Source organism: Paroedura picta, chromosome 2, assembly GCF_049243985.1.
Source record: "Paroedura picta isolate Pp20150507F chromosome 2, Ppicta_v3.0, whole genome shotgun sequence".
NCBI classification, from domain to species: domain Eukaryota; kingdom Metazoa; phylum Chordata; class Lepidosauria; order Squamata; family Gekkonidae; genus Paroedura; species Paroedura picta.
Genome location: NC_135370.1, coordinates 168,785,278 through 168,803,207, shown reverse-complemented (window position 1 = coordinate 168,803,207; position 17,930 = coordinate 168,785,278). Strand labels below are relative to the sequence as shown.

The 17,930-nt window shown below is 45.6% G+C and overlaps 1 protein-coding gene across 5 annotated transcripts in view; it reads right to left on the bottom strand.

Annotated features, from left to right (window-relative positions):
- EXOC3L4 (exocyst complex component 3 like 4) overlaps positions 1 to 17,930 on the bottom strand; it is a 63,797-nt gene that overhangs the window by 21,431 nt on the left and 24,436 nt on the right. For all 5 annotated transcript variants that reach the window (XR_013228594.1, XM_077323753.1, XM_077323751.1 and 2 more), the window contains one exon: positions 168 to 282. Coding sequence is in view for 4 of the 5 variants with exons in the window: in XM_077323753.1 (XP_077179868.1) it covers positions 168 to 282 (115 nt within the window). In the remaining variant the exon portion in view is untranslated. The remainder of the gene's footprint in view (positions 1 to 167; positions 283 to 17,930) is intronic.

Sequence of the window (17,930 nt, the reverse complement as noted above, 5' to 3'; positions counted from 1 at the left end):
TTAGCAGAAACAAGGTCCTCTCTACCAGACATGGGTCAACAGAGACAGTCCCTCCCACCTTCTCCCTCTCAGAGAGATGGCACCATAACCGAGAACACCAGCTTGAATTGCTGCTGTTGAATGCCGTCCACCAAATTATGCCCCAAACCCTCAAGTGTTCCTCTTACCTGAGTTTTCTGTCTTAGTTTCTGCAAAAAACATTTCTGGAAATTCAGTACCACATCTTTGAGGGTCTTTTCAAGTTCTTGGCAGCTGACGCTAAAATTCCTTTCTAAGCCTTTCCTGTAGCAAAGAATACTGAGTCAGTTGAAATGGTAATAGATAAATTTAGAGAACAAGCATCCCCAATGAAGTCTTCTGGTTTGTTCCCTACTACTCTGTCTGGTTCATGGTGGGGTATTCTTCCAGAGCAAGGAGACACTGTCCAAATTGGGGAGCAGGGATCTTGTGTTGGAGAGAGGTCCAATAAGAGCTGAGTTGAGAAGTAGGATAGAACGCTATATTGAACAACATTCCCACTTCCTGAGCTTTTATCTATCATAAAGTGTTGTGGCTTAATACCAAGGATGTCACATTGAAGCCAGTTGAATAATCTTATTTACTTAGATATTTATACCCTGCTTATCCTCCCAATGGTACTCAAAGCAGTTTACAACACTGCCCTCCCCTCCTCCACTTTATTCTCACGAGAACCATCTTGGTGAGATAGGTTAGACTGAGAGAGATTGGCATAAGTTCACCCAATGAGCTTCCAAGGCAGAATGGAGATCTCAAATTGGGTTTCCTGGATCTCAGACTGATACTCTAACCCAGCCTTTCTCAACTTCTTTATTGTTGAGAAACCTCTAAAACATTCTTCAGGGTTCAAGAAACACCAGAAGTGGCACAATTGTGCAGAATATGGTTAGGAAGCATAGCTTTGTACACCTGGGGTCCCTCCCCTTCTCACCCTTTCCAGGCCCGTCATTGGTCATTGTGTGGGAGGGGCAAGTCCACATGACCATATATGGTTATATCACTCAATAAATGTGTAACAAATTTTTAAAATATGTATTAATTAATTAACTCCCACCCATTCAGGAAATCCTTCCAGGGCCATTGAGAAACCGCATGGTTGAGAAAGCTTGCTCTAACCACTGCACCAAGCTGCCAGTTTACTCTACTTCTCGATGTACAACAAAAAATTCTCCTGACAGACAGGCTTTCAGAGGGCATGTGGGACACATATCTGCTCTGAAGCTACTTGGGCAGTGTCCCCTCCCTCCCTCGCAAACACACATAATGCAGAGTACCTTTCCTTCCCCCCTTACCAGTTGATTTCCCGACCTCCTCCTTGGTCCTTCCCTCCCTCCCCCCCCACATATTCCCTTCCCTTCCCTTCCCCCTTTACTTGTTGGTATCCCAACCTCCTTCTTGCTATCCTAACCTCCTTCTTGCTTCCTCCCCCCTCTCTTACTCGCAAACACAGACACACAGGGACATCCTCACCTTCCCCCTCCCGTTTCCCCCTTTAATTGTTGGTTTCCCAACCTACTTACCTCCCTCCCAAGCAAACACTCCCCCCTCCCCCTCCCCCTCCTCCTGCTTACATACTCCTCTGCAGCTGCCTTGACCACCTCAGCTACCAGAGCAGTTGTCTAGGCCCCCAGGGCCCCACTGCGAAGGCTGGGGGCGGGGCAGTGGCTGCCTTGGCTCCTGCAGGTCATGAAGAGGCTGTCTAGGCCCCTGGGGCTGGCATGGCCACTGGCTGGGCCCTTCTGGCATGCTTCATAGGTGGGACTATGGACCTCACATCCGTCTACATTTCCGTTACACAAGGTGTGCCAGAAGATGTGTCCCACATCAAAAACTCCCATTATTAAGAAGAACAAATCTAGGTTTTCTCAAGGGTCATTTGTTTGCTACATATTTTTTCCCCCACTGGTTATTATTTTTTTTCTGATCTAACGCTCCACTGTTTTACCTAGACCTTCGACATAGCCCCAAAGCATCTGTTCTACCACCTGTGTCAGGTTAACAGCCTATTATGAGCAGTTGTTAGAAACAGAAGCAAGAGTGCAATTAAAAACTTTAAATTAAATTGTATTATCTTGGATGCTGAGAGCCTGCCAGACCTATTACGGCATGTCAGTAACCATTAGCACAAAGTAAAGGACATGCATATGTCTCTAACCTTTCAGCAAGGGATGAGCAGATACATTAAAAGGAGACTAATTAAAGACTTTTCTACTTCATTAATCATCCGGCTTGCAATTCATCAACCAATTATGAACAAATCTGTATACTGCCCAAATTTCAATTCAGGATATTTTGAGATATTGGAGGGATTTGCAATTTTATAGCAAAATGGTAACACATTGGGAGGGGGGAAAAAGAAGAAGAAGAAGAAGAAGAAGAAGAGTTGGTTCTTATATGCCGCTTTTCCCTACCCGAAGGAGGCTCAAAGCGGCTTACAGTCGCCTTCCCTTTCCTCTCCCCACAACAGACACCCTGTGGGGTGGGTGAGGCTGAGAGAGCCATGATATCACTGCTCGGTCAGAACAGTTTTATCAGTGCCGTGGCGAGCCCAAGGTCACCCAGCTGGCTGCATGTGGGGGAGCGCAGAATCGAACCCGGCATGCCAGATTACAATGCCTAACCACTACACCAAACTGGCTTGATTTGCCTCTCCTTTAATTCTTGATTACAGTGAGAGGCAGGTTTGAGAGATACAGAGAAGCTTCCTGATCTTATTTCTGCCCTCTTTCCCCTTCCCAGTCCTTATCCCTGCATCCTGCATCATGGGTAGTTCAGCACAATATTGGACTGAAAATTACTGTGATTTGCCTGCTTTTTCTTTGTCACTCACAGCAAAACAATGGGGGTGGGGGTGGGGAAGAGAGCATACAGTGTTATGGTACAAACATAAGAAGCAAAGAACCACTGTATAAATAGACCTGACTTCTGCTATTGTGGTCTCCTGAGGAAGTGACATATGGTGAAACAGAGGTTTACCGGGTCTTTGTATGGATGTCAGTGGTGAACCTATAATCTGTTGAAAAAAATTGGACTATACTTGTACTTTCTTAAAAGAATATACACATTAATTTTGATAAAACATGTATATCTGGGTTGGATTTAATTGAATTGGACTGATTTATACAGTAGGTTTTGTTTTTTGCTTGTTGTTCTTCCTTGTCACCAACAGCCAATGGCGTGTGTCAGGGGGCGGGACAATATAAATAACAGTGATGTAACGTAGCCGTTTCCAACCTTTTGATGATGGAGGTACTGCTGAAATATTTTCCAGCCATTGAGGGGCCAGTAAGTGATGTCAGCTAGCCATGCCTCCCTGACACACACCCCACACACAATTGAAAGTGTTGCATACAAAGGTTTAAATGGCTAAAGTTCCTCCCCTTTCCACTCCCTCCCAGCCCATCATTGGCCACTTTGGAGAGGGGCAGGTCAACCTGCCCAAATAAGGTTGGGATCTTTTAAAAATGGGAAAAATAACCCTTCTTTCCTCTTCGCGCAGAGCTGTAAATGGCAGCGACAGGGTGGGAGGGTTCTCCCCAGCCGCCATTTAACCCCCCCCCCCCCATGATGCAGTACCATTGAAGGGCCTTCATGGTACTGTACGGCACTGTGCTTGGGAAACCCTGATCGAACACACTGCTGGGATGGAGAAAGAAATTAAAAGAGCCAAGGGCTAAGCTTAGTTATGGATCCCCTATCTTCCTTTTCAGACCTGGCCCCAACCTGGTGGAATGAGCTCCCAGATGAGATCAGGGCCCTGCGGGACCTAAACCAGTTATGCAGGGCCTGTCAAACGGAGCTATTCCACCGGGCATATGGTTGATGTGAGAAATAACATCTAGCAAAGAAGGCTGGACTCACAGCTGGGGGGGGGGAGGGGAGATGGAATGTTGAAGATCAGCCCCTGCCAAAAACTCCCCCCACAAATTACAGGAAATAATAAATTATAATTTAAACAAAAATTAAAACTTTGCATTTGTTTTAATGTTGTTACCCGCCCTGAGCATTGGAAGGGTAGGATATGAATAGAATTTACTACTACTACTACTACTACTACTACTACTACTACTACTACTACACTACTACTACTACTACCCCATTAATATCCTGGACCTGGCTGCCAATACCATAGGATGAGATGACAGGCTAAGACAGAGCCACCACTGGCCAGGTCTGAACAATGTACAGGGTGCCACAAGGGGCTGCACGGTTCAGGGTAGGGCACCAGCACTGGAACAGAGGAAGCAACGAGAAATCCCAAACCTTCCAGCGCCACTGTCTGTATTTGAGGAGCACAGCATTTGCCAGCACAGCTGGGGCTCAGATCAGCTTCTTCCTGCCCACCAACCTCTTTCTCGGGCAGGGGTGACCAAACTGTGGCTCTCCAGATGTCAGGGAGACAGCGGGTAGCTTTTTTTAAAAAAAAAAAGGATTAGTAGCTGGAGGTTTATGTAGGATGATCCCAGACTCCAGGGCAGAGTCTGCACTTACTTTCTTCATTGTCAATCCTGTTGAATTCAGATCGCTTTGAACTCGGATCTTCCTCTTCCCCCTCCTCCCTATTGAAACAGGAAAGTCTTCTGCACGTGGTTAGGGAGGCTCAGAAGGGGGGGGGGCTTTTTCTTTCTTTTCTTGGAGGGGAGGGGGAGAGGATCGAAAAAGGCAGAGGAGGGAGGAAAAATCCAGGACCGACAGAAGTTGAGAGAAGTTAGGGGCTTCTCCTTTAAGGCAAGCGTGTCACATGACCAGGTGTGGCCTATCAGAGGTTCTCTACCACGGAGCTTTCTTTATTCAGGATTTTCAGCACTCCAAGATATTGCACACTAAAGGTAAGGTCACTCCAGATCAATCCTTCTTGCTGCAGAAGGAAAATTAAAATCGCCCCAAATCCAAACGGAAATCGCATTCTGTGTAGCGGGCAGGGACTGAATCGATCTGGGGCTGGAATAAAAGCTCCGTGCAGTTTACACCCAGGTTTCTCAATTGGGTGGAGTTTACATGACACCCTGAAGACCTAATTAGGGTTGCCAGTCATGGCTAGGCAACTGGTAATAGAAAGGGGGCATAGGGAGCCAGAGGGCGATTAAAATGTGGAATTCACTGCCAGAAGATGTAATGATGGCCATAAGATTAAACAGTTTTAAGAGGGGATTAGATAGATTACTGGATTAGATAGATTCATGGAAGATAGGGCTGTCAGTGGCTACTGGCCATGGTGACAGTGGGGAACCTCCACATTTAGATGCACTAAACCAGAGCCAGGAGGCAACATCAGTCACTATGCCCTGTTGTTGGCCCTCCAGAGGAACCGGTTAACCACTGTGTGAGAGAGGATGCTGGACTAGGTCAACTACTGGCCTGATGCAGCAAGGCTCTTCTTATGTTTTTAGGTTCTTATGAATCACTGGAAACGCTGGTAAAATCACAGGGGACTTCCGCACATTGAAAAATAGCATTACACCAGCCCAATGGTGTAATGCTAAAAAATAAGGCGTCTCCGCCGATTCACATTCTGGATCTCTTGCTTTCATCTGCCGCCTTCTCGTGCTTCTTAGCACTCCACATGCCTGCTTGAAATGGCGGAAGAGAGCAACGCACTTTGCGTGTGACTCTCCTCCGCCTGTCAATCAAGCCAGACAGCCAATCACCTTTCTCCATGTTGTAAAAGGCTTGTGATAGCAGATAATTTTTTTTAAGTAAAAATTCTGCATTGAAACGCCTATGCATCTAATCATAGATGCATAGTGCTTTTTATAATGCTGCCATTTTTGGAATCATGAGCATTGAATCTTTTAAAAATTAATCTCATTCCTGATTTTGCGGGGGAGACTTTAGAGAGGAATGCTTTGTGTTTTAACTCAGGGAATTTTTTTTTGCTTTACATGCATGATTTAATGCCTATTTGTTGCTCCAGGCAGTTTGCTTTTAAAAAAAAACATCCCTAGGAGAAGGGAGAGGGAGGCAGGTGTGAGGGCGGAACATTGGAGACAGAGATAGAGCTTCTTTGGCTCCACACATTTACTTAGTGTGTGGTTTGCTGCTTTCTCCCCTTTAGCAGGTGCTAAAGTTGTGGGAATCCACTTTAGTTGTGGGAATCCACTTTATGCGATTCCCCAGCTAACGCTTTAAAATGAAGGATGTAGCTGCCGGTTTGCTGCTTGGACGCTGGATGTTGCTGACGTTGTGCAAAACGCTAAAAATATGGTGTCCGCATAAGGTGAGTATTTCACTATATTTATCGGGGGCGGAATGGCCCACAGAATTTCCAGTGATTCCAAGAGAGGACTGATGTTACTTCTATTTAGTGGTTTAGTGGTTAGGAACGGCAGCTTCTAATCTTAACGATCTGGGTTTGATTACTGCTCCTCCACATGCAGCCAGCTGGGTGACCTTGGGCTAGTCACAGCCTGAAGTGTCCTGTTGCAACTGAGCAGTCCTGTCAGAGTTCTCTCAGCCCCACCTACCTCCCAGGGTGTCTGTTGTGGTGAGAGAAAGGGACTCCTTTGGATAGTTAAAAGCAGTATATGAAAGTCAACTCTTCTTCTTCCTCTTCCTCTTCCTCTTCTTCTTGGTACAGGAAACAGAAGTTGGGGGCAGGAGATCCCCGATTCGCTCTGCAACACTGGCAACCCTGCTCCTACAGGAGCCATTGCACAAAAGCCTCATAGTATTTGGAGTTTCCTGCGATTCCTTTTCTGGTGTTGGGTTACAGCATAAAACCATCCATGGAAGAACTGGCTGTCTGGCAGGCAGCCTTTCTACCGGCCAGGTCAAAAAAGACATTAGTAAGCCTTGGTTCTATTTCCCAAAGTGTACTTTAGCCTTAGAAAGCAGCCTCTGAGAGTCTTGAGTTGAATTGAAGCTGTGCTGCTGAGACAGGTTCTTGGTAGGCAATATTCCTTGTCTCAAATTTCTGTTAGCCACAGTCAAGAAAAAAGACAGACAACCTCATCGAACCTGTCTGTTTTCCTCTACTGAACTTGTACGTACCCGGTCAAGAACAAAGACAGGCACCCACATTGTATATGTTTTCTCCTTGCAAGCTTTTATTATATCTAGTTGCAAAAAAAGGCAGGCACTCACACTGTACTTTATCTCCTTCCCTATCTTTCATTATCTCCAATCAAGAAAAAAGAGCCATCCACAATGTATGTATCTGTGTGATTCCCTAGCAAGCATTTATGGTCCCCAGTTGAGAAAAAGACAGGCACCCCCATTGTATCTGTGTGACTCCCTACCAAGGCCAATAGCAATTTGGGAAGGCAAAGACTGACCCCCATCTTCAATGTCACAGCCATAGCCTAAATTACATGGGGAGAGATCCAATCAGAGAAGTGCAAAATACTGCATATTCTGGTCCTCAGGAAAAACATGAACCAGTTCTCTTTTGGGTGGCAGTGTCTAGAAAATGCATCGTTTTACTTCCTCCTTTGTTTACCGTCTAGAAATGAGCAAGAAAGGGAAGGTATCGCTTTGACTTTTTGTTTAATGAAGATGACAAAGATCAGCACAGGGAAGGTTCAGGGAATTAGCAAAATATGCCATCTACTCTGCTTTACAAATCTATGCTCCCAAACCCAACTTAGAGCTTCTTTATGCTCAGCCTTCCATCCTTCCGCGGTCGGTAAAATGAGTACCCAGCTTGCTGGGGGGTAAAACAGTAATGACTGGGGAAGGGAATGGCAAACCACCCCGTATTGAGTCTGCCATGAAAACGCTAGAGGGCGTCACCCCAAGAGTCAGACATGACTCGGTGCTTGCACAGGGGATACCTTTACCTTTACCTTATGCTATCAGCAAGATTAGCTGGCAAAATGATGGCTTGAATTGCACCCTCTTGAGTGCAGGTAAAAACGGGGATCTTCAAACACTCTCGCTCCTGATTCCACCCTTCTCTGATACGCACATGCAAGGACGTAAAGAAGGGCCCTGGGAAATCAAACTAGCGGCCCATGAAGTCTAGTATCTTGCTTCCCGCACTCGGCAGCCAAATGCCTCCATGATAGGGAGCGGAGGTGAAAGCTTCACCCTTGGATTGCCACGAACAGCCACTCAGAGACATAGTATGACTATGGAAGCCCCTCCAAGGCTTATTCCACACGGGCAGTGGCTGTGCTATGCTGTACCGCTGCCGGTGCAGTGCAGTGAAACATAAAGCTCAGTAGTTTACTGTGTTCCCGTCAGCAGTAATCTGTCACTGGCTCAGTTCTGGAACTTCAACTATCTTTCTGCATTGTTTGTAATTTTCCATGCGGGGAGAGTTTTAATTGTGTGTGCGTGTTTATGTACCTCTGTTAGGGTTGCCAGCTCTGCGATGGGAAATCCCTGGAGACTTTTATTTATTTATTTATTTATTTATTTATTTATTTATTTATTTATTTATTTATTTATTTATTTATTTATTCATTTATTTATTTATTTATTTATTTGGGGGGGGGGCAGAGCCGAAAGTGGATGGGATTTGCAGCAGGGGGAGATGTCAGTGGAGTACCCTCCAAAACAGCATTTTCTCCAGGGGAACTGATCTCACCTGGAGATAAGCTGTAATTCCAGGGGATCTCCAGGTCCCACCAGGGGACTGGCATTCCTTATATATGTTCTACCTAGAACGAATGTGCTGTGCATATGAATGGTTAGAGAAGGTTAAGGAGTAGACTGAATTAGATATGTTAACAATATTAATGATGAAGAAGACGAAGACGAAGACGACAAGTTGGTTCTTATAGGCTGCTTTTCTTTACCAGAAGGAGACTCAAAGTGGTTGACAGGGAGGTGAGGCTGAGAGAGCCCTGACAGAAATGCTCTGCCAGAACAGACACCCTGTGAGGTGGGTGATCACATGGTAGATAGTTTTATAATAATCTGGGAGCCATTTCTAAATTATTTTAAAAGTAATAAGGTATTACTATTGGTTATGCTGAATCAATTAGTTAAGAGAAGGATGGAGTATACCTTTATCAGAAAGAAGAGAGTAAAATGTATTCTAAATTAAAGATTTAATAGATGCAAATATGTATTTCATTATTTTATTATTTTTAACTGACATTTATAATTTTGAATGGCCAATGAAAGATATGATTGTGAAATTTTGATTTCTAATAATATTTTTTGTGCATGTGGTACTAGAAAACTAAAGAACCTGATTTGTAGATGGTTGGAGGTCTTTTAAAAATGTTTTTGTCATTGTATGTTTTTGTTTATTGGGGAAGGTGTTTTTATTATTATTTCTCGTTGGGGGGTTATTGTGTTGGTGCTGGTGGGAGTATTTCATAGGTTTTGTGTCTTTTTGTTGTTGTATAAAATTTTCTGCAAAAAAATGCAGTCTGCAAGGCAAACAAACCGCTCAATCCTAGATCAGCCCTGCCTGCTCCTTAGAAGGCCAGATCCTGAAGATGAAACTCAAATACTTTGGCCACCTCATGAGAAGGAAGAACTCCCTGGAGAAGAGCCTAATGCTGGGAGCGATCGAGGGCAAAAGAAGAAGGGGACGGCAGAGAATGAGGTGGCTGGATGGAGTCACTGAAGCAGTCGGTGCAAACTTAAATGGACTCCGAGGAATGGTAGAGGACAGGAAGGCCTGGAGGATCATTGTACATGGAATTGCGATGGGTCGGACACAATGTCACAATTAACAACAACAACATAAAATTTTCAATAATAATAAAAACAATGAACTGAAAGAGAAAAGAACAAATGTCTGTGCCTGCCACGCCATTTGTATGGCTATAGTTAGTTTTTCCTGGTTTTATAAGCACAGACTGATACAACTGACCTTAAAAAAAAAAGGGGGGGGGAGAAGGGATTTGCAGTGACTTGTCATGCTTGGTCGCTATTTACCTGACAGTCTAGAAAAACCTAAGATTTTAAACAAAGAAGCCATAAATAAAGCAATCAAGCATTAAAAAGCCGTTTAATGAAGAACACGGAAGTATAATAGAGAACAGGATTTATGGCACGATTCCTGTTTAAATGGTAAACTTAGGAGTGTTGATTTATATTTCTCACCATCAGGGGAGAAAAAGGAACAAGTTTCAGGAAACGGGCATAAACATTCTCCTGGAGTTCAGTAAGCCACCCAAATCTTATATTAAAGAAGTTCTGGTAAAGTTTCCCTTTATGTCACAATTTCAACATTGTATAATATAACAGTCATTCCGAAAGCCAGCAATGTAATACTGAGGGCCAAACGAGAAGTGACTGAAGTTTCTTTCCCTGTGCACATGCTGTGGGGAAAGGTATTTTAAAAGATCATTTTAAAGGTGCAGGATCTGGTTGCTTGAACTGAGAATCAACACAGGAAACAGAGCAAGCTGAAGGCACTGTTTGGTTGCGGAAACCTGCACCTGTTCTTTGAGCCTTTGTTATGTAAATGAGTTAAATCATCCCAAATAGAGCAAGGAGCACATCAAGAGGCATATCCCTCCATTTTCGGCAGTCATCTTGCCAGATTTCTTTTAGGAAGCAAGCAGCAAGGTGTATGATTGAGAACATGGCCTTTCCCCCATCACACTCAAAGAATCATAGGGCCATTTCCCACGGCTTAAAAATAGCACAATGGTTGCTAATTGAAAACGCTACTAATTTGGCATTACCCACGACGTCGTAGACAATCTGCAACACTCCTGAAACCGATCAGCAATAAGCGCTTCGTTTTAGCGCTTTCAGGGGAATCCAGAAAAGTGGATTCACCCTCCGGATAGCGATACACTCCTGCAACCAATCTGCAACACTAGCGCTAAAGACCTGTGCGTTACCATTGTTGCTGGTTCTTCAAAGTCCCTCCCCCTGGCTCTCTTCTCTGAGCTTCCGGCGAAGCGATCGCCATTTTTTTTTCTCGGAGCGAGCGGGGATAAACGCACCGGCGAGCCTCTTTCTGTTTAGAGGCTTCCCTGGCTTCATTCCTTCACCTTTAGTCACTAAGCACAAACCACTTAAAAGCCCGTTTGCTGAAATAAAGTCCCTTTATTTTTTACACATAAATTCAGCTGAAAATCGAGCCTGTGAGAAGGGGGGGGGGGAATTTTTTTTTTATCACTCGAGGCAGCGTGCAAACGATCATACAATCAAACGACAGCTCACATTAGGCAGCTGGATGGGTCTCTCCGTAGCAACGAATCTACACAGATTCGTTGCTATGGGTCTGTTTTTTTTTTAAAAAACCTTTCTTAAAGGGAAAGCGGCTGTTTGGGAGCATGCTAACGGCTGCCCATTGGCTGCTTGACGGCCAGGGGCGGGACGAGCTTGGCAATAGCGCTTCCTTTCTAGCGATTTCTGCCGAGACCGGAAGCCTGTGGGAAACGCTAAAAAACGCAACTGATTCCACTACAAAGCCAGGTGTGCAAAACGACGAATTCCACTATTTTAAATGGCGATTTTTCATTCCGCAAACAATTTGCAACAAAGATCCCTGTGCGAAAAGGCCCTATAGAGTTGGAAGGGACCTCCAGGGTCATCTAGTCCAACCCCCTGCACAATGCAGGAACTCACAACTACCTGCCCACGCATAGTGACCCCAATTTCATGCCCAAGTGATCCCTCCCCCTCCAAAAATCTCCAGAATCCGGCTTGGAAAAAATTCACCTACCATTCCACAATGGTGATCAGCAATTCGTTGGGTATGCAAGGAAGGGCCACAAGAGACAAACACTGGCACATCCCTTCCTGCCCATCCACTCACAATCTGCCTCAGTTCATAAAATCAGCCTCTCCATCAGATGGCTATCAAGCCTCTGCTTAAAAACTTCCAAAGGAGAACCCACCACCTCCCGAGGAAGCCACTGAGAAACCTCTCTGTCAGGAACTACTTCTGCATGTTTAGCCGAAAATTATTTTGAAGAAGAAGAGTTGGTTCTTATATGCCGCTTTTCTCTACCCAAAGGAGTCTCCAAGCAGCTTACATTCGCCTTCCCTTTCCTCTCCCCACAACAGATATCCTGTGAGGGAAGTGAGGCTGAGAGATCCCCTGATATTACTGAAGAAGAAGAAGAAGACCTGGTTCTTATATGCCACTTTACCTGAAGGAGTCTCAAAGCAGCTTACCTTCCCTTTCCCCACAACAGACACCCTGTGAGGTGGGTGAGGCTGAGAGAGCCCTGATATTCCTGCTCGGTCAGAACAGCTTTATCAGTGCTGTGGCGAGCCCAAGGTCACCCAGCTGGCTGCATGTGGGGGAGCGGGGAATCAAACCCAGCTAGCCAGATTAGAGTCCGCACTCCCAACCACCTCACAGAGTATTAATTTCATCCCACTGGTCCTTGTCTGATCCTTTGGGGCAACAGAAAACAACTCTGCTCCATCTTCTCTATGACAGCCCTTCAAGTACACTGAGAGGAGAAGTTGACGGCAGTGTGAAAAGAGGAAGACCACCATGAGACAGATTGACTCAGTCAAGGAAATGAAGTCTCTCAGTTTGCAAGACTGTTAACAACAAGACATTTTGGAGGACAATAATTCATAGGGTTGAGAAGTGGCGCAAGCCACTTGGTGGCACTTAACACCCACACAAATTAGGATATTGGCAACAACAGGCTTGGAAGCTCCTGTCTACCTCATGCTATCTAGTTTTGCCCGTAGATGTGCCAGCAAAGAATCTTCTTGACAAAGAAACGTCTAAAGTTTTTGACTCACCATCAAGTAAAACCTCTTTTGACCCTTTGTGGCCTCTTGTCCCCAAGAACTAAGGTGGTCAGGCTGCTGTGTGTTTGCATATCCTAGCCCCACTACTAAAAAAAAAGCTACAGAAAAGTTATACAAGATAAATACGCTGTCAATTGGTGTGCACTGCAATGGCTTAAAGAGGGAAATGGAATGGATACATGGAATGAGTACAAAATTGTCTTGCTTGTCCTCTCCTGTTCTGTAATCCCTGCCTGAAAACATTCTGTATTACTAGAAAGCTTTGCTGTTGGATTAAGATGTTATGATAGCTTGTAATCGGCACCCTGATGGCCTGAATGCTATCATATTTTGTAATCTGCTTTCTGATTAAATGAGAAGCCTTTTTGAAATCATACTTCCATTTAAATCCATGGGATATTTTTTTAAAAAGAGAGGAGCTTAACATTGGCTGGATTCTATCCCATAGGTCAGGGGTAGTCAACCTGTGGTCCTCCAGATGTCCATGGACTACAATTCCCATGAGCCCCTGCCAGCAAACGCTGGCAGGGGCCCGTGGGAATTGTAGTCCATGGACATCTGGAGGACCACAGGTTGACTACCCCTGCCATAGGGGACACAAGAAAGGCAGGACTGGAATGAAATTTCTACTCACCTATTGCTCTCAGGCAAATGTAAGCAAAAGAGAGGGCAGCAGAGGTTTGCAGTCAGTCAAACTTAGAAGAAGAAGAGGTGGTTTTTATACCCCCTTTTTCATTACCTGAAGGAGTCTCAAAGCGGCTTACAAGCACCTTTGCCTTCTACTGTCCATAATAAACACACCTGTGAAGTAGGTGAGACTGAGAGAGCTCCAACAGGACTGCTCTGTGAGAACAGCTTGAACAGAACTGTGACTGGCCCAACAGGACTGTGACTGGCTGCATGTGGAGGAGCGGGGAATCAAACCCAGCTCGCCAGATTAGAGACCACTTCCCTTAACCGCTACACCACATTGGCATATCATGTCCCTACTTGGGAGATATCATGTCCCTACCTGTGCAACTCATTTTTTGGTGTTATAACATACACGGAGGAAAGTGGGAGGGGAGAACTTGGACAAATGGAATGCCACTAAGTCCACTCATGTTCCCACTTGTGCCCTGCTCGCTCCAGGCCCTCTTGCCCAGATTTATTCCTGACCTTTTGCAGGCTGGAAGATCTGGGCTGAATCTGCACAGAGCTTTTATTCCAGTCCCAGATCGATTCTGTCCCTGCCGTCTACACTGGGCGATTTAAATTTTCCCTCTCAACAAGCATGATTGATCCAGAGTGACCCTGCCTTTCCCCCATGGTACCCAGGAGTGGATATAATCCTCAATATTTGAAAAATCGGCATGAGTAAAGGTGCAGCTCTCTGCTTTTCCAGAACTAACTTGTTGCCTCGAGCCTCCAATGGTGTAGAAAAGCCCTTGTTGGCCAGGGCGTCAGTTAAAAGGCTTCCTCGTTCCCTGGTTGCAAGTCTTCCCTTAAAGGGGAAGCCCTAACTTATCTCAGCAGAAGCTCCAGAAATCCTAACTTCTCTTGGCTGAGATTTTCCTCTTGGAATTATTCCCTCTCCTCTGCTGTCTCCAATCCTCTCCCCACCCCCACTCAAGAAAAGAAGAGGCTCCTGCTGCATTTGGATCACACACCCCCTTCTGAGCTTCCTTAGTCATGTGCAGAACACTTTTCTGTTTCAATGGGGAGGGGGGGATAGAGGAAGATCTGAGTTCAAATCAATCTGAATTCAGCAAGATCCACAACGGAATAAACAAACTACCTAAGTGCAGAATCAGCCATGGTTTAATTCTATATGGAGTAACTTCACATGTGATGATTATACAAATCGGGGGGTTCTATGACTTTGCACAGAACTGGAGAATGTTTACTTAGCATCAAAGGTTTTGTAAACATTCCATTTTCTGGAAACCCTCCTGTAGTGACTCACCAGGCAAAGATTGCCTATTCCATCTAACTCCGAAGGCTTGCAGGGAATTCTTCTACTTCTGCTGGGCCTTGTTTGAACTGGTTGCTTGACTGAGAACACACCCAACGTTTCCCCTGCATCTATGCATTGTAGAGAGGATGTTGAGCACTGGGGAACGTCTTTTGGGGAATTTTGTTCTTCGCTCTTCCCTTTTACATTGAGGAACAGTGATACAATTCCAATATTTTCTCATTTAGAGAAGCAGACAATGACTTCTAACGAGTCTAAGCTAAAAAAAAACTTCCTGTGAATATTTCCTCCTCTTTGGCAATTTAGCTGGTGTGGTTTCGTGGTCAAAGTGTCCTCGGGGACACGAGTTTGAATCCCAACTCTGCCGTGGAAGATTGCAGGAGCAGCCTTGCGCCGCTCAATCATTCTCAACCTAACCTACCGCAGAGGGTTGTTGTGAAGATAAAATTAAGGTGAAGAGAATGATGTCAAGTCACTCTGGATATAGACTGGGAAAAAAGTAGGACAGGAATGTAATAAACAAACTAGCTTCAAAGCCCGTTCCTAAGTTGGGCCTTGAATGGGTCCCCTCCTCTAGCCCCTGGCCAGGCAGCTTAAGGTAGCTTTGGGCCGCAGCTCACAGCCGGATCAACTGGGGTGGGCGGGGCTCGTTAGCAGGGCCGGGACAGAGTTACTTAGCAGGCAGTCAGCAGGCCGGGAGGCCCTCGTTACCAGGCCCTCCACCATGATCCTATGCCCAGGGCCCTCTCCCCTTTCCTGCTGCTGGCTCCAGGCATTGAGGCACGTCTGAGAGCAAAGAGGCTAGAATTCAGGGATGGAGAACAGGAGCTGCAGGGGCAGGGCCAATCTGGGAGCAGGCAGCAAAGCTGTCTGCACCCTGATTGGCCCTATTCCAACTTGGACAGCTGGACACGTTCCACCCCAAGGCTGTTTCACAAATATATAGAAGAACAACAATGGATAAGGATGTATACTCTGCTTTTCTCCCCAATGGAGATCCAAAGCAGTTTACAACGCCACCCCCACGCATCCATTTTATCCTCACAAAAACAAAAATTGTTGTTAGTCTTTAATAAGGTCCTACTGGCCTTTCGTTCTTTTATACTGCTAGAGACAGACCAACACATCTTCCCATCCCTTGACCTATGAATGATCCTGGAAGCAGTGCCTTTATACTGTGATTTTGTTCGATTTCCAAGGCAAATTGGACTGGGTATCCAGTACTGCAACTTCGTCCTGATGTCTGTTTTGAACCCTGATAGGCTGGAATTGCCTATTGAGACCCAGAGTCACATAGTGGTCAGAGCAGGGATAGCTCCCCAGGGTTACAGGGCCTTTCCCAGAAGTTTGGATGGCCACTGACATCATCAGACACCACTGGAGACCACTCCCCCTGTTCCTCTGCAGGCCTAGTCTCTTTCTCTAGACTGGAGACATTAAAGGTTCTATTGATTGATTGCCTGGCTCCTGCATCTTATTTCCGTGCTCACTTCTCTGAAGGGGCATGTCACTAATTACGGAGTTCCTTGAAGCTTGAAAAATACTTTAGGGGTTCCTTCACAATCAAAACTTGAGAAAACCTGGATTACAATGTCAAGCTAGGATCTGGGAGACTCTGGTTGAAATTCCAGCTCTGCCCTGGAAGCTCACTGGATGCCCTTAGAACTTTGCTTGGGGACCCCGTTCGGGATGAAATCAAGGTATAATTGAACAAAAATTCACCCAGGAAGAATACAACAATAGGGGATGGGGGTGAGACCGAAACAGCAGCAAATAGCAGAAACCGTGTCAGCAAACATGGTAGGGAAAAAAGGTGGACATTGTCACAAGGGAGGAAATATTTCCGCCCCTTCAAAGGATTGTTTTTGAAGTGGAAGTCAAAATGCGAAGACATTTGGCACAGCCGTAACATAAATCACTTAAGAAGCTTGTCTTACAAACGAGAGCTAATGCTCAAGGAGATAATTAAGGGCAGTTGCGAAATAATGAGCCATGCTACAAGAACGGGGCTTACTTTTCAGAGTTCCTGTGCTAGCCACGGAGTTGGATTTCCCCCCCCCCCCTTTTACCATCCTGCTAATTATTGGAGGTACCCTGCCACCTAGAGGCATTACAATATTAGTGTTCGGTTGGATCCTGAAAAAACGCAGTAGAAGAGCACATCTACAACTCAGAGCGATCACAGAAGAGAGTTTACTACACCAGACCCTGCAGGATTGGGGTGTGTGTCAATTTGGCAGTATGCTAAAAATACTGTGGGCTCGCTTGGGAGGCTGGTATAAATGTCAGGTAGGTAGGTAGGTAGGGATAGATTAGATAGATAGATAGATAGATAGATAGATAGATAGATAGATAGATAGATAGATAGATAGATATTTTATTAGTATTATTGGATTTATTGCCTGCCACTCCTATACTAGCTGGCTTGCGGCAGGCTACAAAATAAAACCTCCACAATAAAACCACATTAATCCCAACCATTACAAACCGTAGGGCAGTGAAAATATGTTGTAACTCCCTACCCCCACACTCCTCACCTTCCTATCCCTTCCCTCAGGTCAATGAACCCCCAACCTATGCCTTGAGGTGGATGTTAATGGGTGTTAGCCTGATGTTCCTGCTATTCCGAGAAGGGACCCCCATCTTATCTGCCCCGGCCTCAACCAAATACCTGGCGGAAGAGCTCCATCTTGCAGGCCTTGCACAACTGTGGGAGCTCCGACAGATCCATCAGCTCTTCTGGGAACTCATTCCACCTGGTCATGGCCAGGAACAAAAGGGCCCTGGCCATGGTCGAGGCCAGGTGTACTTCTCACGGGCCAGGGATCACCAAGAGATTTGCACCCACAAAGCGAAGGGCCCTGTGGATGGATGGATGGATGGATGGATGGATGGATGGATGGATGGATGGATGGATGGATGGATGATGGCGCGTCACCCAATACAATGGGTGACCGATGTGACAACAAGGAACTAATGTTTTCAGCAGGCTGGATTTGGTTCATGAGTGCAAAGTGGGGCTGGAGGAGGAATTCCAGCTTTCCCCTCTATAATGTTTTCTAGAGCTGAAGGCAGAACATGTTTGCTCCACTGTGGGCCTCTATGAGTAGTGACCCCCTACCCTGACTCATGTTATGCAGATCACTGAGTCTAAGGGGGAAATGTGGACTCTGGTTTACTAGAAGAAGAAGAGGCCCTGAGGAACCAGCGTGGGTATTTGTTTAAACAGCAGAACAAAACCCTGTTTTGCCCTCCTGGTGCTGACAAGGAGTCAGGGAATCACCATGGTCTCAGTAGAGACCCACGAGGATTGTTGTTCACT